This window comes from Megalobrama amblycephala, linkage group LG4 (assembly GCF_018812025.1).
Source record: "Megalobrama amblycephala isolate DHTTF-2021 linkage group LG4, ASM1881202v1, whole genome shotgun sequence".
NCBI classification, from domain to species: domain Eukaryota; kingdom Metazoa; phylum Chordata; class Actinopteri; order Cypriniformes; family Xenocyprididae; genus Megalobrama; species Megalobrama amblycephala.
The window spans coordinates 48,868,621-48,894,348 of record NC_063047.1 but is presented as its reverse complement, the minus strand read 5'-3'; the positions used below and the strand labels follow the sequence as shown (position 1 = coordinate 48,894,348).

At 37.4% G+C, this 25,728-nt stretch overlaps 3 protein-coding genes across 5 annotated transcripts in view; 2 read left to right on the top strand and 1 right to left on the bottom strand.

Moving 5' to 3' along the window:
- The window catches only part of arhgap31 (Rho GTPase activating protein 31), a 33,457-nt gene extending 16,366 nt beyond the window's left edge, over window positions 1–17,091 (top strand). The window contains 8 exon segments of the mRNA XM_048189721.1: window positions 57–199; window positions 6,532–6,739; window positions 6,954–7,078; window positions 9,455–9,514; window positions 10,731–11,537; window positions 12,363–12,499; window positions 13,863–14,078; window positions 14,268–17,091. Coding sequence (XP_048045678.1) covers window positions 57–199; window positions 6,532–6,739; window positions 6,954–7,078; window positions 9,455–9,514; window positions 10,731–11,537; window positions 12,363–12,499; window positions 13,863–14,078; window positions 14,268–16,085 — 3,514 coding nt within the window. The 3' untranslated portion in view covers window positions 16,086–17,091.
- On the bottom strand, window positions 16,985–19,940 carry tex55 (testis expressed 55). 2 transcript variants are annotated; one of them, XM_048189722.1, is made up of 4 exons: window positions 19,665–19,922; window positions 19,399–19,564; window positions 19,041–19,103; window positions 17,972–18,722 (listed from the first exon to the last, which is right to left on the bottom strand). In XM_048189722.1, the coding sequence occupies exons 2-4, from the start codon at window positions 19,534–19,536 to the stop codon at window positions 18,666–18,668; spliced, it is 258 nt and encodes an 85-aa protein (XP_048045679.1). In that variant the 5' UTR covers window positions 19,537–19,564; window positions 19,665–19,922; the 3' UTR covers window positions 17,972–18,665. The 2 variants fall into 2 exon arrangements, with proteins under 2 accessions (XP_048045680.1, XP_048045679.1); XM_048189723.1 differs by lacking the exon at window positions 17,972–18,722 and adding an exon at window positions 16,985–17,052 and having other exon boundaries at window positions 19,399–19,940.
- Window positions 19,941–20,748: 808 nt separating this feature from the next.
- The window catches only part of zbtb20 (zinc finger and BTB domain containing 20), a 78,531-nt gene continuing 73,551 nt past the window's right edge, over window positions 20,749–25,728 (top strand). Inside the window, exon 1 of one of the 2 annotated variants that reach the window (XM_048189717.1) lies at window positions 20,749–21,719. The gene's annotated coding sequence lies outside the window, so the exon portion shown is untranslated. Of the gene's footprint in view, window positions 21,720–21,754; window positions 22,046–25,728 lie in introns of those variants that run through there. The other variant, XM_048189718.1, reaches the window with a different exon arrangement.

The following is a 25,728-nucleotide window of genomic DNA, read 5'->3' as shown; positions in this document are numbered from 1 at the left end:
TTGCAGTCTACTAAATAAACATGCTTTTCTAAGCCCCCTCTTTTCTTTTGGTCTAGCTCCAAGGAGGTAGAGGTGCCCTCCTGCAATGGTGATATAGCATTTCAGGAGGTGCGGGTCCAGCAGTCAGTTGTGGAGTTCATTCTCAACCACACTGAGCAAATCTTCAACCAGGAAGTTCAGTCCACCAAGTCCAGAGAAGGTACATCTAGCATTAACTATTGTAGCATTAGCCTGTTAACTGCCAACATCCTGGTAGCATCCCCCCCCCACCACATATTTAAAGGATTAGTCCACTTTTAAATACACTTTTCCTGATAAATTTACTCACCCCCATGTCATCCAAGATTCGTCAGTCGAAAAGAAATGAAGGTTTTTGAGGAAAACATTCCAGGATTATTCTCCTTACAGTGGATTTCAACGGCTACCAACAGGTTGAAGGTCAAAATTACAGCTTCAGTGCAGCTTCAAGGGCTTTAAACGATACCAGATGAGTAATAAGGGTCTTATCTAGCAAATCGATCGGTCATTTTCGAAAAAAAATATAACCGTTTATGCTTTATAAACAAAATATCGCCTTGGACGTACTTTCCGCTTCCGCATTCTTCATAACGCTTACGCTGAATGTTCAACGCCGGAAGAAAACGAAACTGGCGCCGCGTTCGTTCCGTAAGTAGAATAGGGAAGGCGTAGGACATTCAGCGTAAGCGTTATGAAGAATGCGGAAGCGGAAAGTACGTTCAAGGCGATATTTTGTTTATAAAGCATAAACGGTTGTATTTTTTTCGAAAATGACCGATCGATTCGCTAGATAAGACCCTTATTACTCATCTGGTATCGTTTAAAGCCCTTGAAGCTGCACTGAAACTGTAATTTTGACCTTCAATCTGTTGGTAGCAATTGAAATCCACTGTAAAGAGAAAAATCCTGGAATGTTTTCCTCAAAAACCTTCATTTCTTTTCGACTGACGAAAGAAAGACATGAACATCTTGTATGACATGGGGGTGAGTAAATTTATTAGGAAAAGTGTATTTAAAAGTGGACTAATCCTTTAAGTAATCATCCTAAATTAGGTATCAGCTTAAAACACTCAAAATTTATCCTGTGAAACCCATATACATTGCCTTCCCATGGAAACACTACTTTAAAACCTTTAGGCGGGATTGATTTTTGTAATATCAACTTCACATTTGGAACTTTGGTTAGACATATGGCTTTGATTATCTAGCAATTTGAAGGTACCTTTACACAACAACAATTTACACAATGTAATATGTTTACATAACAATGTACTAAAAACTGAAATGTTTTTGTGGTTTTTGTGGACAGACATCAACTTTGTCCAAATGGTCCTCGTTCATATAAATCCATGAAAACGTCTATAAACCTAATATTAAACACATCGGGCCAATAGTTGGCGATGTCACTTTGTAAAGAAACACTACGCACTAGGGGTGTGACGAGACCAGTATCTCACGAGACGAGACGAGACTCGAGATTGAGTTCACGAGACGAGACAAGATGGCGAAATACATGACTAGAAAAAATATTCTGCAGGTGTATTTGAAATGTTTTAACTAATCATTTTGTAATGAATGTCATTTCAGTTCTACTTTCTGAGACTGAATTATCATATGCAGTAAAAGACAACAATACTCAAGCACTGTAAAAGGTTTTGCCACTAACTGAACTGACTGGCTTCTCTTCAGATCTTACTGTACATGAATTATGAGCTTCTACAGCTTTTGACCTCCTAACTGAACTCCTCTCCACAAACAGATCACAGAAATAAAAACAGTATAAATAAAAATGGTAACACTTTACAATAAGGTCTCATTTATTAACATTAATGTATTAACCAACATCAACTAACAACGAGCAATATATTTGCTACAGTATTTATTAATCTTTGTTTGTTAGTTGATAAAAATAGTCATTCATTGTTAGTTCATGATAGTTCACAGTGCATTAACTAATGTTAACAAATGAAACCTTATTGTTTGTACTAGTAAATAATAAGAAGAGAAAACTGTTATTCATTTTATGGTAACACTTTACAATAAGTGCAACCATAATCGCACTCTCTCAATATTCAAAGATCAAATAAGACCAATTTTTTCTTTGATACAGAGCTAGGAGATGGTTACAACTACACTGCCCAGCCTAAAATAGGTTTCATATTGAGAGATATCTGCATTCATCGGGGAGCCGCTTTCAAATTGAAATCACGTTTGAATGCGCGCGCGCGTTTACTTTCACTTTCAACGGTCGCGCATACTCTGTAAATATGGAGCGGCGGCGACCGTTATCCAACTGAATTAAATGTTATATTATATTTTATTTAAATACAAAGCAAAACGACAGTGGAGGCATAATGTAAACGTAGCGGTGGCATATTCTTTCCTAATCATCCTAACACTCTGTCATGGCAACATCACGAGACTACTTTTCGCCTTGACGAGAAATCTCGTCACAGTTTAGTCTCGCGAGATCTCGTGCCACGAGATCTCGTCACACCCCTACTACGCACCTATAGACTGAACACACAATGTGCATGAATATGGCGTCACCGTTTTCACAAATTGCTGTTTTTGTAGACTACACTGAGACAATAACAATATCGTTTTTTAAAACTTGCACTTTGAAATCTGTTTTTAAAAGTTTGCGTTTTCAGGCCCCCAAAACGCCATTGTCATGTAAATGAACACCCCAAAATGCCTAAAAAGTTTTCTGTTTTTATTTGAAAATGGTGTCATGTAAATGGCCCCCTTAGAGTCCAAACTGAACGATATGGACAAAAGTATTGGGACACACCTCTTAATTATTGAATTCAGTTGTTTCAATCAGACCCATTGCCACAGGTGTGCAAAATCAAGCAACTAGCCATCCAGTCTACATTTATAAAAAATGATTTATTCTGAAGAGCTCAGTGGATTCACGTGTGGTACAGGGATAGGATGCCACCTCTGCAGTAAGTCAGTTTGTGAAATTTCATCTCTGCTAGATATTCCAGTGTCAACTGTAGGCTAACTGTAGGTATTATTATTGGAAAGTGGAAGTGTTTAGGAACAGCAGCAACTAAGCCACGAAACAGAAGCGTAAAGTCACAGAGCGAGGTCACCGAGTGCTGAGATGCATGGTGCGTAAAAGTCGCCAATGCTCTGCTTATTCCATAGCTGAAGAGTTCCAAACTTCCACTGGCATTAATATCAGAACAAAAACTGTGTGGCGGGAGCTTAATGAAATGGGTTTCCATGGCCGAGCAGCTGCATGAAAACCTTACATCACCAAGTACAATGCCAAGCATCGGACAGAGTGGCGTAAAGCACACTACCACTGGACTCTGGAGCAGTGGAAACATGTTCTGTGGAGTGACGAATCACGCTTCTCTGCCATTTTATGCCAGACTTCTTTACAAATGAGGGTCAATTCAATGCTGGATTTGCACAAAAGTTTAACGTGACGGCACATGCTAGTGGAATCAACTCCACAGCAACTACGTAAATTTATCCACTAACCATTCAGAAACGTCCAGTTTCATTCTAAAAGTTGTAACTTCTTCCTGAGTCTCTCCATCAGTGTCGACTCCGGTTTGAACAATGTAAGGCTGAACACCGTTACTGACAATCCTCATTTTAGCTGCGTGAGATTCTCCAGCTTTGTTGTTGTTGTTGAGCAACCGAAGCACGAGCTGTTAAAGCTCCGCCCTCTTCTGGAAAGGGGGGCTGGAAGCAGCAGCTCATTTGCATTTAAAGGGACCCACACAAAAATGGTGTGTTTTGCTCACACCCAAATAGGGGCAAATTTGACAAGCTATAATAAATGATCTGAGGGGTATTTTGAGCTGAAACTTCACAGACACATTCTGGGGACACCAGAGACTTACATTGCATCTTATAAAAGGGGCATTATAGGTCCCCTTTAATGCTTCAGCATACCAAGAATTTTCAGACAATGCTATGCTTCCAACTTTGTGGGAACAGATTGGGGAAGGCCCATTTCTATTCCACCATGACTGTGCCCTAATACACAAAGCAAGGTTCATAAAGACATGGATGGATGAGTTTGGTGTGAAAGAACTGGCCCACACAGAGCCCTGACCTCATCACCATTGAAAACATTTGGGATGAACTGAGATTGCAAGCCAGGCCTTCTTGTCCAACATCAGGGCCTGACCTCACAAATGCTCTACTGGATGAATGGGCAAAAATTCAGGAACACTCCAAAATCTCGTGAAAATCCATCCCAGAAGAGTGGAAGCTGTTATAGCTGCAAAGAGGGGATATATCGCATTCTATGTATTTAGTCCCTGTTTGTGCAATGGTCAGGTGTCCCAATATACTTTTGTCCATAGCCTTTAGTGAATTTTGTAAAATTTATTTTTTATAAAACAAAAAATATTGTCGGCGCTGATAGCCTTGTGGGCAGCACGCCGGCATATAGCGTCATTGAGCTTTGGTGTGACCCGAGTTCGAGTCCCAGCTCGTGGACCATTCCCGATCCAGTCCCACCTCTCTCTCCCACTTTACTTCCTGTCTGCTTACTGTCCTATCATATTAAAGGCAAAATGCCTAAATAAACAGGTTATGTTGTGGGATAATTGGAGCAATGTAGTCACAGTGAATAGACAATGCATTGTATTTCTAAATTAGCTGAGCTGTGAGCAAAAATGCCAGATGTTGTTAGTACATTCATGTAAAAACCATTCAAAAATGAAATGTGTAATTTTTGAATGAGAAGGGAATTAGTGAGATGATCTTTTTTTGGGGAATGTAAACCATCTGGGAATATTCTGTAACCATGCTGTACAAATCAAAACAAAATATACAGTAATTGGAAATTACAGCTCATTAAGGTAATTAGCATACAGTTGTAGTCTATGCTCAGTGGAAAGCCACGCGGTCTCACACAGCTTGTGATCATTTGATCAGGGGTCTTGTGTGTTTGTTTTAGCCCAGCCTCCTAAAGCTCCTGCATAAGGCTCTTTTCTAATAATACTCCTATTTAAATCTGCCTACGAGTGATGACCAGAAATAAAGTATGTCATAATAGTATGAATGTAATTACATTTGCTGAGAACGTGCAACTACTGCACAATAAAATGTTCCTCTGGGTCTCTGCATACATTAATAATATCTTCTAAATAAGTTTTACTGTGCTATTCGTGACAACTTTGATGATAAAGTCAGGAAATGAGTCTTATATTTGGAGTGGGGTGTATACAATGGCATGAGATCTGTAGCCAAAAATGTACCAGCAAAACAATAGGCAAGTTACATACAAAAAAGCAAAGAGCTATTGGCCGCACACATGCAATTGTGTTGTTTAAAAGTATTCAAGGTGTATACAGTTATCTACCCAATGTGTTTTGAGTAGATACTGTAATTTTTGAGTAGACTAGTATAACTAAAACTATTCATGTTTGTTAACATAAAACTAACATGTTTGTTAATTGAAATAAAGCTTGAATAAAATAAAATACAAAAATAAATATTAAAAAAATAGAAATGTTGCCTTGGCAACTATTTGAAATAAGTAAAAGTTGAATTACTAAATGCAAAATTTACTTTAATTTTACTTTTTAAAAACTAAAACTGAACTAAAAATAAATTAAACCTAAATAATATTCATGCAAATGACAAAAGGACATGACAACATGACTATAAGTTGAACTAAAAAAACTTTTTCCCTGTCAGCGTTTTTGAGCATTTTCACCGAACTTTCATGGTCCCCAGAATTTTTGTATGAATACATGCAATATATCAAAAGGAAGAATAGAGCTTCTTCTTAAAAAACAAACAAAAACTTTTATTCTAGCTTCATGCATTGCAATTGAAAGTGGGTGCGTTTAATTTAAAAAAAAAAAAAAAAAAAAAAAAAAACATTTTTAACAAAAAGCTGAAGTTTTTTTTGTCAAAGACATAATAAGCAGTGCTTTTTATCACTTGTTTTTGCTTTTTTCATGCTCTCTGCAATGAAGATTGCAATGAAATTCAAAAACAGCGACGTTACATCCTCCTTGCTGAGTAATATAATGTAGCGATTCAGTAGCGAAGTTAATTTATTAATAAAAAGTTGCGGGACAGTGTTGACAACAATTTTCTGTGCTCCTATTTCTGTGTGCGCACGCACAGCAGCGCAATCTCTGTGAGCAAGTAACGTATGTGTGTGCCTGTGCCTTGAAAGCAGCGCATTAATGTAGAACGGTGATTAAACTGACTTGGAACTACCTGTGCATTAAACGTTTTATTGCACACCTTCCAGCCAATCAGAATTGAGTATACAGACCACTGTATAATAAAAACTATACCATAAAAATAAAAACCACTGTATAATAAAAACTCTAATATAAATAATACTAAAATAATGCTGGATGAAAATACGTTTTGAATTGAATTACGTGTGTGCAGCCTTTGACTATCTAGAATAAGCATGTGTCTTCACTCTTCACAAGCTTTGACCTATTTTTAGTGATACAGAGTTTTTTTACTCTCAAGACATGCTACATCAAACATGTTTTTATGGTTTTGCAGGCCTTAGCATGGCCTGTGGGGAGAAGTACGCCACCTTGCCTGCCAGCACACAGTGTGGCCCCATGAAGCTCATGAGTCTTGAGGAAGCACAGGCTCGCTCTCTCAGTCCCAACCACCCAGCAATGAGAGAGAGGCAAAGAGAGAACAGCCTTCCAGATACCAGCACTGCGGCAATGTATCATACAGTAATAGATCTGTCTGACAGCAGGTATGTTATATACCATACATTTATGCACACCTACACACACTCCCTAACATGTGTACTTTAGGTTTAAACATTAACAGTGTTGAAACTGTATACATAAACTGTCACTATTTACAGTAACCAAGTAATGCTTTTCAAGACCCAGAGAACAGCATTTCTTAAATATTTCTACGTTTTAACATTTTCCATTATATTCTCAAACATTCTCACAACACAGAAGAAAATTCTCAGGAAAATCTAAGAAGTGGAAGTCCATCTTCAGTCTTGGACGATCTGTCATCGACTCTAAAGGGAAACTGAGTCGCAATGGGAGTGTGTTTATGAGAGGCCAAAATTCCTCAGGTAAGAAAGAAAGAAAGTTTCTTTAAAACATTCAAAAAACAAAACAAACATGGGTTAAGGTTGGGTCTGGTTTAAAATCACATTAAAATCCGAACACAGGTATCGATAAGTGGAATCGAAGTGTGCGTGTCCTGGTTCTCATAACAAACCTTATTTGTGAAACGGCTTTTCGGAGAAGAAAAAAAGTAGGGTGGGACTTGATTTTGTCTATTGGGAACTGACAATAGGAGTGCGTTTATGAGAGGCCAAAATTCCTCAGGTAAGAAAGAAAGAAAGTTTCTTTAAAACATTCAAAAAACAAAACAAACAAAAACTACAGGGTTTAAGGTTTAGGGTTAGTACCTAGTTATTACCCAGTTATTGCAATTACTATAATAAGAACATAGGATGTACATGGGAAACTGTAAAATAAAGTGCTAACAAAGGTTTAGTTAAATAATATTTTTGCTTGATGTACAGACGTGTTGATGTGCAGAAAACATACTGGCTTTCTATACTGGCAGTAGAAATTATTGTGGGATTTTATGAATTTTTCTGGTGTTTTTTGTACATAACAGAAAATATTATGCATATTTTAAAAAGACAACACAAAGACATTAAACATTAAAGTCGGCATGAAACAGAAGTTGTGATTGTCTTTTCTTTCCTATTGTGACTAGGGTTGAGTATAGTTTAAATTTTAGTGAAATCAAATGTAACCACATGTAAAATAACACTGCACAGATTTCTTTTTATAAATAAAATATAAGTTAATCCTTATTAAAGTTACAAAAGTTATTCAGTCAAGGTCAGTGAGTGATTTTCTTTTCTTTTGTTCTTTGATTAACGTTAATGACACAGACAGCATCAGGAATATTAGGCTGCTGTCACTTTAAGGCCGCTTTCACACCGCAAGCGGCAGCAGAGCGGAAACAGCGCGTTAGCAGCGCGTGAGCGAGTGCGAGTATTCACACTGGAAGCATTTGTACAGCGTCACAGCAGCGGCTCAAAGCTACATATAAAGTGAGCATTTCTTTACAAAGACAATTTGTTTTTATAATTGGTCATTGTTAAACTTGATAGTCTTGAAAGTTTGTTAACATGCAAGGTGTACAACACTCACATATAAACGTAAAATAAATAAAAAATAAATAAATAAAAGCCTCGTGTTATCCATCCACACGAATGAGGTAAGCTTTGTGTTTTACATCATCTGACGCATGAACATGTTTACAAGACAGCAAACTCGGCGAAAAAGCCAGCAAACTCGGGTTTGATTTGGGTATGCAAGAGCCTAAACTGCTGTCTGTGTAATAACTAAAATAATGTTTATATATCATATTTTCTGGCTAGTTTAGTTTAGTTTTCTATAATATACCATACTTTAACCCAAACTGAATAATTAAAAACAAGTTTAAATGAGTAAATCTTCTATAACTATGTTTTAATATGAATTTCCTTTCCTGACATACTTCAATTCTTGTTAAAACACACTAGATATGCTTATTCTGTGCATTTTGAGCACTTTTTGTGTGAAATCATATTTATTTTGTCCATCAAAGGTGTACTTTCACTTTAATTGAGCGTTAGCAGCGCGGCAAAAATAGACCCAGCGCTGAAACGATCGCGGCACTGCTCTGCTCCTGCTCCGCGCTGCTGCGCAGCCTCTGCGTGTGGTGTGAACGCTCTCATCTGTTAACATGGGCGCCGGAAAAAATACGCGCTGCTTCTGCTCTGCTGCCGCTTGCGGTGTGAACCCGGCCTAAGAGCTGCACGGATCCAATATACTGTTACATGTGTTTTCTTTTTCAACTGTTTACATTAACTTAAGTTATAACTAACTGTGTTTATGAGGATATTTTGACATCATTTTGTGTGTATTTGCCCGTTCAAGCACAAGAAAATGCGAAAGAGAACTCAATTCAGTATTCACACGCCATATGAGAGGTGGCTTTTTGTGTGCGTGCTTTGGATGTGTGTGCACACATGTGAGTGCCGAACTGAGTTCTCTTTCGTGTCTTCTTGCACTATAATGGTTTAAAATCACATTAAATTCCGCACACAGGAATCGATAGGTGGAATCGAAATAAGCGTGTTCTATCGAATCCACAGTTCTTGCAAATTTTGAACTGGTTCTCGTACCAAACCCTATTTGTGAAATGGCTTCTCAAAGAAGAAAAAATGTAAGGCGTGACTTGATCTTGTCTATTGGGAATTGATTTGTGGTTTGCTATTCGGTCGATCTCATGCGAGTGACAGGTTGTCCCGCCCTCAAAATTATATTTTTATATTATAGCTAATTTAGCATTTGTTTGTGATAAAAAAAAAAAAAAAAGTTGTGAAAAGAGAAAAAAATATATTATTATGTGTTTTATGCTTGTTTTCTCTCTTAAACAGAAAAACCTGCTATACGGCCATCCAAAAGCATGGACTCTCTTTGTTCTTTTCCAGCAGCAGGTGGGGCTAGATCTCCATAAATATACTTACCTTAGTCTTAGTCTTACTGTCACTTTTCTTTCTTTCTTTCTTTCTTTCTTTCTTTCTTTCTTTCATTTTTTTTGCTTAAAAAAATGTAAAACAAAAGGTTTGTACAGGTACATGTATAATAAATGTATATAAAAATATATTACATATTAAAAAGAAAGTAATTAATGCACTACATTAATTAAGGTGTCAGTGTGGCACATGGCCTATTGAAAATTGAAAATTTCCTCATAATTTACCATGTCATCCAAGATGTTTATATCTTTCTTTCTTCAGTCGAAAATAAATGTATGTTTTTGAGGAAAACATTCCAGGATTTTTCTCCATATAGTGGACTTCACTGGGGTTCAACGGGCTGAAGGTCCAAATGTCAGTTTCAGTGCAGCTTCAAAAGGCTCTATATGATCCTAGATGAGGAATAAGGGTCGTATCTAGCGAAACGATCACTTGTTTTCTAAAATAAACTAAAGTTTTTATACCACAAATGCTCGTCTTGCACTAGCTCTGTGATGTGCCACGCATTACGTAATCATGTTGGAAAGGGTGAAAAACTCATTTTCTCCTCCAACTTCAAAATTGTCTGACATCATTGTTTTACATTTTTTTGGTAAAGGCCGTGTGAGTTGGTCTTTGCACATTCGCTTTGTAGACACTGGATCGGTACTTCCGCCTACGTCACGCGTGACCTTTCCAATGTGATTACGTAATGCGTGGCACATCGCAGAGCAGTGCAAGACGAGCATTTGTAGATAAAAAGTATATAAATTTATCGTGATCGTGTAGAATGCTTTGAAGCTGCACTGAAACTGCAATTTTTGACCTTCAATCCGTTGATCCCCATTGAAGTCCACTATATGGAGAAAAATCCTGGAATGTTTTCCTCAAAAACCTTAATTTCTTTTTGACTGAAGAAAGAATGACATACAAATCTTGGATGACATGGGGTTGAATAAATTATCAGGAAATATGAATTCTGAAGGGAACAAATCCTCTAACTAAGGTCATGCTTCATTTGACAAACAGTTTAAGTTTAATGCTTTATTTTATTAATTCTAATAAAAAAAAAGTTTGATATTGTGTTATGTCATACAAACACATAAATCAATTTTTAAGTGTGGCTTAAATGCAAAAATACTTTTTGGGACTGCCAGGTATCACCACTAGTTTTCTCTTTTTCACTCCATTTCAGATGAGGACAAAGTACCAACAGAAGGAAGCAATGGCATCTTCAGCCCAGTTCTTAAATCCCGAACCCTGGGCTCAGATATCAACTGCAGCCTGAACAAAAAGGATCCAAAATGGGACTTAGATCCTCATACTGCTTCAGGAGGATGTCTGAGTGAGAAAAGAGAAGGAGCATTAAATGCCTCTTCTTCATCACCATCTTTATCCCCACTGCAGAAAACTCTTCCAGAACAGCTGAAAGTTTTCAAAGGTGACGACCGCAGTGGCTGCCAGCCCACATCTCCCAAAAACCGTCGGATGTTGTATTCTGGATCTGCCAACAATGGATCGTCTAGACCATCTTTTCCAGGCAGCCTGTTTCCGCTGGAGTCATCACCACGGCACCAGCGGAAGGCGCTCAACATTTCGGAGCCATTTGCAGTGTCTGTACCTTTACGTGTGTCTGCAGTTATTAACTCTAACAGCACCCCCTGCAGGGCACCGGGCAAAGAACGGGACAGGGGTTTAGGGGGACTCTTTAAGCCTCCTAAGGAGGCAGGACCTCTGGAAGCCCATCGCAGTGAAAGCATTGGCACTGCTGGATTCCCTGTCCACATCAGTAGCGGCAGTGGCAACTTTACGTTCACAGACTGGGAGACTGGACTAGCAGGTCACACCAACAGTACTGGGTACAGAGAGCACCCGCTCAGTGACAGCAGTGGAGGCAGCGGATGCAGTATCTATAGCAACAGCAGCTCTTTCCCCATGGAGAAGGAGGATCAGACAGGGGAAAGAGATATTACAGATACGATCACTCTGGGGACAACAAAGAGTATGACGATTTTAGTGTGTGTGTGTGTGTGTGTGTGTGTGGTCCTGGTATTCCCTATGTTATGGGGACCAAATGCCCCCCCAAGTATAGCAATACCAGTAAATTTTGATCTTGTGGGGACATTTTTTGACAAGCTTTATAAATCATACTAAATTAAGCATTTTGAAAATCTAATATAGCAGAATTTTTTCTGTAATGGGTAGGTGTGGGTTAGTGTAGGGGGACAGAATATACAGTTTGTACAGTATAAAAACCATTACGCCTATGGAATGTCCCCATAAAAACCCAACATGTGTATGTGTGTGTGTGAACATAAGTGTATCTTAATTTAGTGAGAATTATTTAAATCTGCATGTGTAAGCTGATTAATTACATTTTAATATAGATAAAAAAAATAATACAAAGTTAAACACTGACATACTCTTTTACTCTTTCATTATCATATATTATTAGATATTGAGCAGTCAGATGAAGTAGAAAATAATTCAGATCTACATTTTTAAAGCAATAACTTAGAGGTGAAGTGTGTAATTTTTTCTGTGTTAGAATAGCTTAGAGACAACTAAAAGTAGAACATCTGTAGGTTGTAAACACTGTGGCACTTTTACACATTGCCTTGTTTTGAATCCTGACCACTGCCTCAACCGATGGCATGTGTTTGGTCTGGACTGTCAGATATCTAACTAATGGCAGATGTGGGAAGTGTTCGGCAATCACATTATTTTTGCCATTCTGTTTGGTGCTAGTACCGCAGAAATTACACACTACATCTTTAACTCTACTACCCTAACTGATTATTACATTGATTTATCTGTACTTTCTCAGGTAAGGACGCAGAAGTGAGAGAGCTGATAGCCAGTGTGGAGAATTTTGAACCTCAGGTGTCATCTGAAACTAAAGCAATAGGGGAAGAACTGGAAACTACATCAACACAACAAGAAATGACAAAATTGGACAAACTGGTATGATTTGAACTGATAAAACACATAGGCCATCTTTGAATTGTACCCCTGTATTTTTACTAAGATTGAAGTACTAATAGTTTATAACAAGACCAAGTAATTTAGCTGTAAACCTACCCAAAATGAAAAGATAATAGTGATTCTGTTCTTTTCTATGTTACTCTATTCCAGTCTATTCTCTTCTGTTCTAACCCACAAGTCTTTCGTTCAACACAAATGAATATGTATTTAATGAAACCTGAGAAATTTCTGTCAAAGGCGACGTTCAGACTGTCAGTCCAAATCTGATTTTTGTGCATATCCGATTGAAATCCAATCAGTTTTAGCAAGTCTGAACAGCAAAAAATCACATGAAATGTAATTTTTAAGAATCTGTTTCAAGCTACATTCATATTCAAATCGCATTTCTGGAAATCCATTTCAGTTTGACTGCTCTGATAGGATTTCACGTGATTTATGTGACTTTTTATGTGACTGCAATTTTTACCTAAGAAACTTGTATTTGCGATAATTCCAAGAGCATGTGAAGGCCTCATTAGACAACCTCTGTATTGCAAACCCTTCCATGTTGGGGTTGTTGTTGTTTTTGCCGTATACTGTACCTATCAACGCAACATCATTGCAATAGAAATCAATGCAGATATTCCGGAAAATATTGACAGTCAATAATTTTAGATCAGATTCCAATTGGATATACAAATAATCTGATTTGGAATGACACTTGGAAATAAGCCAAAGTAAGCAAAACTTTGACGCTTCAAAAAGTTCATAAAGACATTTTAAACATACTGTAATCCATATGAACCAAGTGGTTTAATCCAAAGCTTCTGAAGAGACACGATGGCTTTATATGATGAACAGATTTAATTTAGACCTTTACTCACCTATAAACATTGATCAGTGAACGTACATTAAGCACTCAAATAGTGTAAATGGAAGCTCAAGCATGTTTACTTGACATGTGAGGACCAATGAGGTTTGATCTTGTGCATCAAGGTTTGAACTTCCATTTACCATATTTGAGTGCTTTATGTATGTTTATATGTGAATAAAAGCCTAAATTAAATCTGTTCATCATATAATGCAGTCAGTCTCTTCAGAAGATTCTGAACTGTTAATGTTTTGGTGGAATGGGTTTTTAATGGAGGGACAGAAATCTCTCAGGTTTCATTAAAAATACCTTCATTTGTGTTCCAAAGATGAACGGAAGTTTTATGGGTGAGGAATGACAGAATTTAAGTAACCCTTTAAGCTACGGTCTTAGAAAGACATAACTGTGGCCTCAGAAATATTATCAGAACAAATGGCTCTAATCAGTCTTTCTCACCTTTTTTTCTTATTTTTATTTCTTTGTGTTTGACAGGAAGTACTCAACAAGGTGTCATCGTCTGGCATGCATCAGAAAGTTTCAGTCACTGAGGCTAAAACAAATATGCTAGATGAACAGGTGAAGCCCAGCTTCACCAAGATGACTGGAAATGAGGACAGTCTCAAGCCAAGTGGTCAAGCACGGAGAAGAAGTAGTTTGCCCACAAATACTGTATCATCAAAGGGACTCTTTATAGACCTTACCAAAAACGTAATGTTTGATCATTCTGGTGCTACTACGTTTAATTCTGTCATGAAGCATTTGCCTGAAAGATTGTTGTCATGTGATGGTGGCTGGAATTACTTGGATAATGATGTCGACAGGACAGACCACAAGAGACTAGAGTCACAAAACATAATAACAACCAATCTACATCTTTCCCCATTTCTCCACCTAAAGGAAACAGATATTCTCCAAGATGCAGATCCATGCAGCGAAGAGGAACTAAGAACAGATCCTGTTAAGGAAGACAACACTTCCAAAAGTGACTCGAGAGATCATTCAAGCATTTATGTAAAATCAGATATTCAGACTGCTCTTCACTCTGACACAAAAGAACCATTAGTAACAAAGGATATTTGTGAAAAAGAAAATAAGGAGGTTAGTGATGAACCCAGGAAACTTGACTTAGCAGGAAGAATCAAGGGAAGCTTAGAAAGACTCTCAACTTGTCTGAACGAACAGCATTTGACATTGGAAATTTTGTATCAAGATGATGTAGACACATCAGGGAGTAATTTGAGTGGTTTGGATCAGGTTGAACCATGGGAAGACTTGTGTTCTGCCAAGCAATGGGTGACAAGCCCTCTGCACTCACCAAAACTTGAGGATCACTTACCTACACCAAAAGAGACTATGCCATGTCAAGCCATTCACAGCCAAGTTCTTGAAAAGCCAAAAGTGGACGAGTTGCCCAGCAGCAAGAAGGATGAAGCTAAAGAACCCTCTGTGCTTCATGACATTACATCATCTCAAAAAGAGGCTGCCTGTGAACTTGTAAACTTTGTAAACCCAACAGGAAACAAAAATGCAGACACAGATGTAGCTTGTTTTGCACAGGTAACAGCACATATTGACAGAGATAACTGCAAGTGGATGGGAGACAAAGATGACGGCAAACTGGAGATTCCACAGGTTAAGATATTGAAGACATTCACTGATGCAGACAAGACCACTGAACTGCAAAACTTGAGCAAAGCAAAACAGAAGCGCTCTTCTCCCTCTCAGAGATTTCATCGACAGACATCCCAAGAGTCCTGTGTTGTGGAGAGAAGTCAAGAAAACATTAAACCTAAACTCAGGCCATGCTCCCTAAACCTTGATTTAGGACACCAAGGTTTCAGAGACATCTCAAATAGTCAGTATCTGAAAAGTGCAAAGCAATCAGTTGCACAGGAATGGGTGACACCTGAATCCAAGCATTGTAGCTCATCCCTAGAGTTGGAGCTATTCCTGAGTGGCTCCAAGGCACCTATGCGACGCAACTCTGCACCAGTCAGCGTGTCATCAGTTCGCACTGCATTCATGATCAAAACCTGCCAAGCTAAAGCTGTTCCAGTTATTCCACCAAAAATTCAATACAGCCACATACCTCATGCCCTACCTGAGGGGAGCACGGATCAAGTCAGTAAAAGTACATCTGAAAAGAAACCTGCCAAGAGCAAGTTGGGAAAAGCAAGTTCTGTACTTCCCCTCCAGAAAGTCAAAGACCACAAGGAGGACCTGCCAAGCCTTGAACAACCATCAGGGGTTCAAAGACAGAAGCCCACGAACAATGCGACATGCAACGAGAATTTCAAACCAACAGCCATTCCGGATCTTCCAGTGTTGAGAAGGAAGCGATCTGCAAATGGGGACTACTTTATGGATCGTCCTAGACCTGAGCGCTCAACGCTTCTTCAGAGATCGTCCTTCAGAAATCGCCCAAGACCTCAAAGTCTCATCCTGTTTAGCCCCCCTTTTCCAATCATGGACTACCCTCCCGTAGGGGAAGATGGTAAACTAGTCCTATCTCCCATTAAAGCTGAAGCATCACCATTTGATGTCTATGCAAAAGAACTAGCTGAAAACCTCAAAACTCCCGAGGGGGTAACCTTGCGAAATAAAATGACTTTGCCAAAGAGTGGACAAAGGCTTGAGACCTCAACCAGTTGCTTTTACCAGCCACAAAGGAGGTCAATGATATTTGACAACAGAAGTAACAGGCAAATTGAGTGAGATAAGACTGACTTGTAATTGGCCATCATGTGATAACTAGCGAACTTCTAGCTTATCAAATGTGACCGAGTGTCAGTATACCTTATAGAACACACAAACGATGCTTGGAAATCAAGGTGCCGTTAATCTTGATAATCAGAACTGTAAGTATGAAGCTTTGTGTAAAATGCTGCTACTGCTAAGGATTTATATCAGAGATTTTTTTTTCTATCTTTGCAAGAAAAACTGAAACATGCCTAAGGATATACCTGGGAAACTCAGCAGGCTCCTACTGTATATGTAAATACAGACTGTACAAGCACATCTCAGTTTAATTTGACTCCATTCCCTTCCTGTGGAACTGAAGGTCTTTGTGTCTGCTGTTTTTATCATGATCGGAACGTAGTATGTTTACAGTTGGAGCATTTATAAATTATCTACAAATCTACATTATGAAATTAGGTGTTCAGCATGCCAGCCAATAAGTTAAAACTATTAAGATATTTACAATATCGACAAAAAAACAAACATTTATTTATTCAATAGTGTCTTGTTTTGTCATCGTCATACAAAAAATGTACTCTAAAGAGTAAAAATCAATTTGTACAGATGTTTGGGGTAAAAGTCCAAAGATTTGAAGATAGTTTAAAGGTCAATGCTCTTGAATAATTCAAACATTGTTTCAGGCTGTGTTCTCTTCTCTGGTGAATATAGTAGATGCAGTTTGATTTTTTTTAATATTTTCAAATCTCCTGATTACTTGGTTAACAGAAATGTTTGAAACAAATATAGTGAGGTTTCAAAAAATAAGAATATAAAGAAACTGCCCATATTTTATATAAACTATAGAGCAGAGAAAATGTATTTTGAAGCAGACAGGGACAAGGATGAAAGATGAAGTTGTCAGTTATTGTAACCAAAGAACACTAACCTTGTAATATGCTCTTTTTGTATTCAGTCACATTGGATTTATTGTATGTATTCCATTCTAAACAAAATAATAAAAACACTTCACATGTAATGTGTACCCTGTGACATATACTTAAGCACTTCAATGCCATATTTCTATTTGCATATTTTTCTGTAATGTGAGGGTATATAAAGCAGAATTTAAATATATACTATGGGAAAATGGGGTATGTTTTGCCACTTACTTACAGTTGTCTTTTAGGTAAATATAAATAAGAAATAAAAGCAAATCACGTCTGATATTTCAGGATGTGTGCAAAAATGGAAAATGTGTGACATAGAATTGTGAACCCTACATAAATAGTGAAGAGTTTCAGGGACACAATTTGCTTCATTCAATAGGGGTAAGTTGAATCACTCGGGAATATAGGAGTAATTTACATTTCAAATAAAAATGGCCATACTTTATGGGAACAAGAATCACATGGCAAAGTCTTGTGTTGCAGAATAATATTCACATTTTCATAAACCAGCCAGGGAAAGCTTTAATAGTATTTGAATGTAGTGAAATGATTTACAATATTTTAATAGTATTTGTTGTAGTATTTACTGCAGTTGCACTCACTGATCACTACTATCAGATAAACCTAACACACTTTACACCAAAGAGATCTATACCTTGAATACATTGTAAGTCACATTGAGTAAAAGTGTCTGTCAAATGTGTAAATGTAAAGCTAGCTACCATTTTGAAAAAAAATATTAATTTAAAATACATCTATAAATGCATTTACCAATATGTACGGTTATATTTTTAGAACTGGAGAAGTTCTGATATAAGACCTAATAATTATCTGCAATGTTTTTACCTTACTAACGAATTCTTATCACATGATGTGATGGTTAAAATACAGCTTATTCTACTCTTGTTTACTCATTAAATACAAATTAGAGTTGTGTTTAAAAAATACACAATAAATGCAAATAGACAATGTAACTGTGAACTTATTGTGATATTCATTTTTATTTAAAAATGTGATAAACCAGTCTTGAAACATAAGATGTTGCTCCAGAGTAAATGTAAATAACTATAGAAATACCCTGTAAGAAGAGCCTACTTTAAACAAAGACTTCCTTTATTTATGCAGCTAAGATACATCATGGAAATTTGAGTACAGAGCAAAAGCCAGCTTGTGTCTGGCAAGCAATTTTATGGAGAATACTTGCAAAATGTGGAAACTAGAAGTTACTTTGTATTATAAAATAATACAAAATAGAGATGTATAAAAAATATATATAGATATATAACATATAGATACATAAAATATAAAATATAGTTATTTCATATAACAATAACAATCTGAGAATTGTGAGTGATAATGCTAGCATGCAAATCAATCCATTATGTGGCTCCGATATCCATAGAACGCCTGTCAGTAATTCCTCTCAAGTTACATATTGTTTTTAGATTTAAAAGATCTAACTTGCCACTTGAGTATATTGAGATATTTAGGTCAAAGACACTCACAAACTTGATAAATTTGGAAGACAGTTGCTTGGAAACAACAACAATGCAGAGTCACTGAATGACCTGTAGCAACCAAAACACCTCATTTAAAGAAATATATAAATAAAAGAATAAACTTAGATTAAATTCCTTGCAAAGCACTTGTTACTTTGCTTTAGAATTCATTATGATTTGACAAATGTATTGCTTGACTCATCACGGACTTTGATCTTCATTTGCACCTGCAAAAGTTTTTGTAAAGTCAGTTTTGACAGATGGTTCACAGCTATTCAAAAATGTCACATCTTATTATTAAATCCATAAAATAAAAGCATGTTCATAAGGCCAAGTTAAATAGGTTAAATTCTGCCTCGACTACAGAATGCAATATATTTAACAAACTCTTTCTCTTAAAACAGTATATTGATCACCAATTGATCAGGTACTATCCTTAAATCAAGAAAAAGAGATTTTGGATATAGTTCATGTCTGAAACAAATCTTCATATATTAAAATATATATCTGTAGGGAAGTAAAAAAAACAAAAAACAAACAAATACCTGTTCTAACATGAACTGAAGTGGATCATCTGGTCTATCAAAAACCAGTTTCTCTGTGATGTCCTGAAATAGCACAAATGTGACTGTGAGTGAAAAAATTCAAAACAATCATTCTTGTCTTGGATGATTGGTAGTTAGTAAGAGCTCTTTTTTTTTTTGCTGTAATACTTTAGTAGTTTTATTAAATAAAGTGAAATAATTCAATATTTTAATAGCAGCTAACCGTTTTACTTGTTATTTGGAAGTTCTATCAGAGCTCTGAATTGTCCTTCGCCATTTTGTGCTAAGCCATTCATCACTGTCTACCATTTTCTTCCTAAGAAAATATATCAGTAGCTGCAGCTTTGTTCTTTCTCACCTGAAATATCTGAAGAATATTATGAGTCTCCATATATTTAACAGAGCGTTCATAAGGATCCGTGAACACTGAGGTACCACGAAAGCTCTCCGCACTCTCGGTGATAAGCAGTTTTTCTGATAGAACAGAATCTGCCATCTCACAAAGTTTATGCTAATGTAGTGTACTAAAAACGACATATACAAAAAGTAAGTTGCGAAGTGTACTTCCGAGCAGCGTTATAACTCAAATAGTTAGCGTTCGCTCTTTAAGAAAGTATGCATTACCTCAGTTTAAAACAAAGATCAAACTTTGTCTTCAGTTCGTTTTATGTTAATATAGAGAAACGAGACCGCGTATCTCGAGCAGGACTGTTTGAAATGTCACCCAGTAACCCCTAGCAACTGTATACAAAAGGCTTGGATGATGTCATTGGGCACAGTTCCCTGGGACAGCGCCTTTGATAAAGAATCGTAGAAAAGCGTTGTTAAAACGCAGAAAAACTGTATTCGTACGGTCGAAATTTTACTTTTGCAATTTATGCCGATTTAACCATCTATTTTTAGACAGAAAATTACCTCAGAAGACCTCAGGCTAACGTTTACAATGCGACTGACAAAGAGAGGGAGGGGCTAAACCGCCGTTTCTAGGTTGCAAGTCGTCCTCAGCTGACACCTCGGCCTACAATGGGTGCATTTTATGTAGGGCAGACGGTGTGCGTGTCCCCCGGTGAACCTCTCGGTGAAACGTTGCTGTTCATGTTTATAACCGAAAGGGGGAACTCAATATCAAGAAAAGCTTGCTACCAACGGAAACCTCCTACTAAGCGGAATGATATTATGGAGGAGAGGGATTGTTACATGTGACGAAATATTTACGTGAGCCAAGGTCGAAGAGCTTTTTTATCAAAAATAATATACAGAACATATACGCAAATATGCGTAAATACGCCACTTTTGACGTTTGACATCAGAAAATGTGGGACACGCGGCCGTGAATTAAAATTATATCGCTGCCGATATCCAGACATAAATATGTATGTTAATTAGGTTGTTCACTGCTATCATAACACTAAGAAACGATCATTGTTTCGAAGGATTGTATTATTCTAATATATATATATATATATATATATATATATATATATATATATATATATATATATATATATATATATTAATGCTTTAACAAAAAACAGCGCATAAAAAAAATCACTTAGGATTGAAGGTTGATTATTCCTCGTCTAGACTACAGACGACCGCGCGCGCGCGCGCACACACACCTGTCATTGTCTAGACTGGGGGGTGTCGGGGGGAGGGGGTGCTCTGTGTAGCTGGGGGACTCACTATTGCATTTTGTGTCAGTCACAACGGCTCTGTGAACGTATTGGTGAACAAAAAAAGTTCGGTGTCACTTTTCACGATCTGATTGGCCAGCACTCCCGTCAGCAACTCTCCTTACGTTTCCTTGAGGTCAGCTAGGGACGTTAAAAAATAAATAAATGGGAAAATAGAAATGCGTAGAAAGTAAAAGGCACGGTGAAACAATCTAGCTTGTTGGTCTTCAAACTGACGGGCAGTGTCAGCATCCAATGTGGGACCAGATGCAATTTTGAGAAATTTATTGACATCGTCCCTAACCAATCTAAAGTAGGCTATCTATAAATGATCAACGTGCAGGATTCTCGGATGACTGGCCTTTTGATCGAGGATGGGACATGGATTTCAGGGAGTTTAATAACACCAAATAGCATTAATCTCCTGGTAATGTATGCGTTCCTTCGTGCGCAATAATCAACGCGTAAAAGCAGAACTCCTCAAAAAGGGCGCACCGAAATTCTTAACGGAAAACTGTGCACTTGTACACCGAGCGATAATTAAGAAACTGAGGATGCGTAGTGTCCATGCTGGTTCAAACACAACAATTGGATAAGGCAGAATAGTTTCACTTTCAGAGCCACAATGGAGCCAGTTTCAACGTTCCTCGCCGCGCGGAAGGGAGGGCGTGCGGCTCACCGATTGGGGTAAAGTCATGTTGAACGATTTATATCGCAACCTACGTGCTTCAAGAAAGTCCATTCTGTTCCAATCGCCAGTAGAAAGGCGTGGCTGCCCAAAATCTTCGACGAATAGTGAAAAAATGGGAGGGCACGAGTGAGCTGCGTGATGTCCTCTCCGAAGGTAGGCTGCAGCGTGTGTTTATTGATGAGATGAAAGAAGATGGAAGTGAGAAATGAAACAAAGTAAGGGACAATATTAATAAACTCAGTCCTTGCCTGGGGAAAACCGGGGAAGCTGTGAAGCGCTGTAGCCACTGGAGAAGAAAGACCCTTAAAGCAGCAGGTAAGAAATAGGGAGAGAGGGAAGGGAGGGGGAGGGTACTTATACCTACTATTTATGTTAGGCTATTTATAAGAGTAATAGCAGTCGTCCCCTAGATATGTGGTGATAAAAACTTAAGCATGAAGCATATACGAATAGCTCAAACACAAGACTTTAGTCCAATATTTCACACATAAAGCAGCTGCGAAGGAAAGAAAACTTGGCGAAATTACATTTAGTTGTGACACTCTGGATTATAGGATCTGTAGGCTGAGTTCTCTAACAACATCCCATGTTTGTCTGAAATTAAACAAAAAGACTCGTGGTTGTCTGAAGTGACGTCTCAGGTAAAATGACCACTCGTTTTTCTACTTGTTTAGCAGTTGGCAGGCTATGAGACTTTGTCTGTAGTTTTTATAAGTAGTGTTGTTGTACTAAGGCTGTGTGTTTTAATATTTAGCGAAGTGTTAAACGCAACACTGAACCATGACACGAAAAGCACAATACGACTCAACAGAGCCGCTAGGGACTTCCCTACATACGACCAAAATATTTGATAGAATAACACCGCGCTAACCGTGTGTTAAGTGTCAAGATTAAAGCCCGACAAAGCGACACAAGACTAAACGTTCTGTTTAACTAGAGATGGAAATGATTATTTCAACATTTCAGCCGCGTATCCTGACTGAGTCCTGGTATTTTCCGGGCTATTGCTAATATTTTATTGACCCCGGCAGATTTGCGCGCTAGCCTCTGCTTTCGGGCTATCTCAGACAAACACAATTGTTCCGAATATTTTGTGTAGACGTTGTTAGCAGCTCGGACAAATCCCACACGAAAGTATGGAGTTTTGTAGGGAGTGTATCTGGCGCTTTACCATGTCCGTTATTTGTCATCATTGAATTAGGATACGCGCAGCCTAACGAAGTGACCGAAATTTTAGTCCTCGCGCCAAGTACGTAAAGAAACCCAAATTTAGTTCCATTTTCAAAAGATGAATGCCCATCTGTCCTGTTTTCTAATGCTTGTACTTACTGAATGACCTCTTTTTGACTCCGTGTTGTGAAGTGCCAGCTTGTTGCCTATAACGCACGCGTTTGTAGGCTAAGCAAACAATAAATCTCTCGGCCATTTTAACACAAAAAACTTAATATGGCAAAACAGAGAGGAGCTCTTCTTCATTTTTGGGAGGCCTTCGAGCTGCGGTCCGATCACAGCGCTGATTGTATTGTTATCTCTGTGTAGTATACGAGACGGCGGGTATGAGAGCCATGGCACTGGCCCGTAGTGGAAAAACACACCAGACACATTTTTCATTAATTTATCATATGCCCTCTGTTTCCCGACGCTGTATTATAAAATGTCTGGCTTATATAATCTGTTTATTTATAGCAAATGACATGAAAAGGTTGTCAGTTATGTGAGGAGATTCTATCCGGTGTTGGCTACTTTGTTTTATCTGAACGAATGAGCTGAAAGAAGGAAAACCCTGCTATTTCACGACAAAGTAATAATCTTATTTTAATTACCAATGTTAGTATTGTGTATGTTTGTTCGCTTTTTTAGTTTTATTTTTTGGATTTGCTGACCGCCAGTCTCTCAGACGGTCATTGCGGCCTTGGAAGTTTGACTGCTCCCCTTTACTTATTGATAAAAAAACACAACTTAGCTGTATTTTACCGGTCAAATATTCCTTAATTCGACGTTAAGGATTTTTAAGAGTACAGAAATATGGAATACAAGCAAATTGTTCTTATTAAAAAAGAGGTTTGCACTTGTAAATCATGGCGTCTGTTCTATTAACCCTCTGTGCTGCTCTACGTTAATATATTTGTTGCTAGTTAGCCAACCGTCAGTCTCCTAAACCTGTGGATGTCTAAATAACATTTTTTTTGTCTTTAGCCAACTTCAGTCAATGTTAAATGTCGGCAGGTTCATGATTAAAACTTTCATCCCTCTCTCTTTACATTTCTATGCTTCACAAGAGGGTGATGTATAGGCTAGGCGTGCATTAACGTAAGGCAATTGAACTGTAAATCATCTTATAATATGATAGCGTTTTCTTTTTGCTTCTAATATTATTACAAATGCATACTTGTGTCAGAAACAATATTTCTTTGACATTTTTATTTTTTCCCCTCCACTATGCTATTCTACATTTTTTTAGCTGATACCGGCCTTCTTTTCAGGTTTTTGTCAAATTCTTCGTGGCTCTGCAGGTCGAGTAAATTAACTCTTTCTATATCTGTGGCAAATTAGGGATTTATTTTAGTCGGCTCATTTAATGAAAATACAAGTTATAGGCTATTAGTTTATGAACCAGGCTTTCCCCCCACGTGCACAAGACTGTTCTGCTCGCACTTTGTTCCTTATTATGCACCTGTTTAATTCATTTAAATCCGTTTTTAATCGTGTATGTGTATCGATTATTTTTCACTGTTTCATGGATGATTGGGGCAGTAGTTAGAATGGGGAGGAGGGCCTTGGCTGCGTTCAGGTTGTTTGTCTGTCAGCTTTACCGACTCTTAAGTTGCTGTATGCGTGTAAAAGACCTTGAGATGTATGTTTTACGTCAGTATACGATAGTGTTTACCAAAACCGAAAATACACTTTTTAGTTTTTCTTTAATGTGTTGCAAATAGAAATACATTGGAAGTCCCAGTCACACTATAGACAGGCTATCCCAATGCCAGGGTCTCCTGCAATTGTCTTCCACGTGTTATTGCACCATAGTATACTAAATGAGAGATTTGTCTTATTGCATTTCTATAATGCTTGGAAATATGTAACACTTTTGTCTTTAAAGATGTTTTTGCCTTTTAAGATGTTAAACCTGTGCGAGTTGTTTATTCTTGAGATACCTTAAACAATAAGGCATTGCTGATAAGTAAGTTATATCATATAGCTAAACATTAACTAAGACCACTGCTTTCCCAGATATGAATTATCAAAATATATGCATGCATTTTTATGTGTATTATCTTACTTTTCCCACTTATTTGTTCGCTCTAAATAGTAATGTGTTTATTGGTGCGATTATTAATCTGTTGGGCAAATTGATTGTCTCTTATATATAATGATTGAGTTGAGTTTAGGCATTATTGTGGCAATAGAGGTTGTGATCATAATATATGTTTTCAAGCATATTTTATTTTTTTATATTCATGCTCCATGACCTTTGAACAGTGTTTGTGGATGTTTAATGATACAGCAATTTCTGTGTGTGATTATTGATTTATTTATTCAGCTTGTAATGGATGCAGTATTAGTACATGTAGACTGGATTATAATACGAATTTATATTCCTATTCTGAATGTTCTCTAAAGTTTTTTAAAAATGTTAAACATTCTTTTGTCTATTTTTGGGGAGATTGAAATGATAAATGTGGCCAAAAGACAACAAATAAATCACGATCTTAGGAATATTGGGATTCGTGGATCAAAAGAAGGCATTGTGTGCTGTTTATTTTGGAAACATCAAACCCTCTTAGTGCTTCAAAAGTAATGCTCACATGCCACAGCAAGAGACTATTAAAGAGTTTGTCAGTTGCCTTGCAATTGATTATTTGACAGAATTACGCTTGAGAAAAATGCAAAATTACAATTAAACAATTAGAGGTGTACAAAATTTCAATGATATTGTAATATGATTGATCACAGTGGGTATGCCGTTCTAATTATACTAAGAATGGTTCATGATAGCATTGATTACTGTTATACTGTTGGCTGTACCATTAGACCAGAGGTTACTAAGTCAGATTACATGGATATCTTAACCATCGTACCAGTTTGGATGGTGACCTTCATTAATGTAATTAAATGTCAAGGTCAGATAACTCCTATTTAAGGAATCTTGTGAGAATCAGGGGAATGAGAGAATAAAACAGAGCCAAACACACATGTCCAGGTTAACTATCTAGATGCAGAAGTGACGCCAACTATACTGTACATTATAAACACACACACACACACACACACACACACGCACACACACATATACTTGTATATGTGGTTTACAGGGACTCTCCAT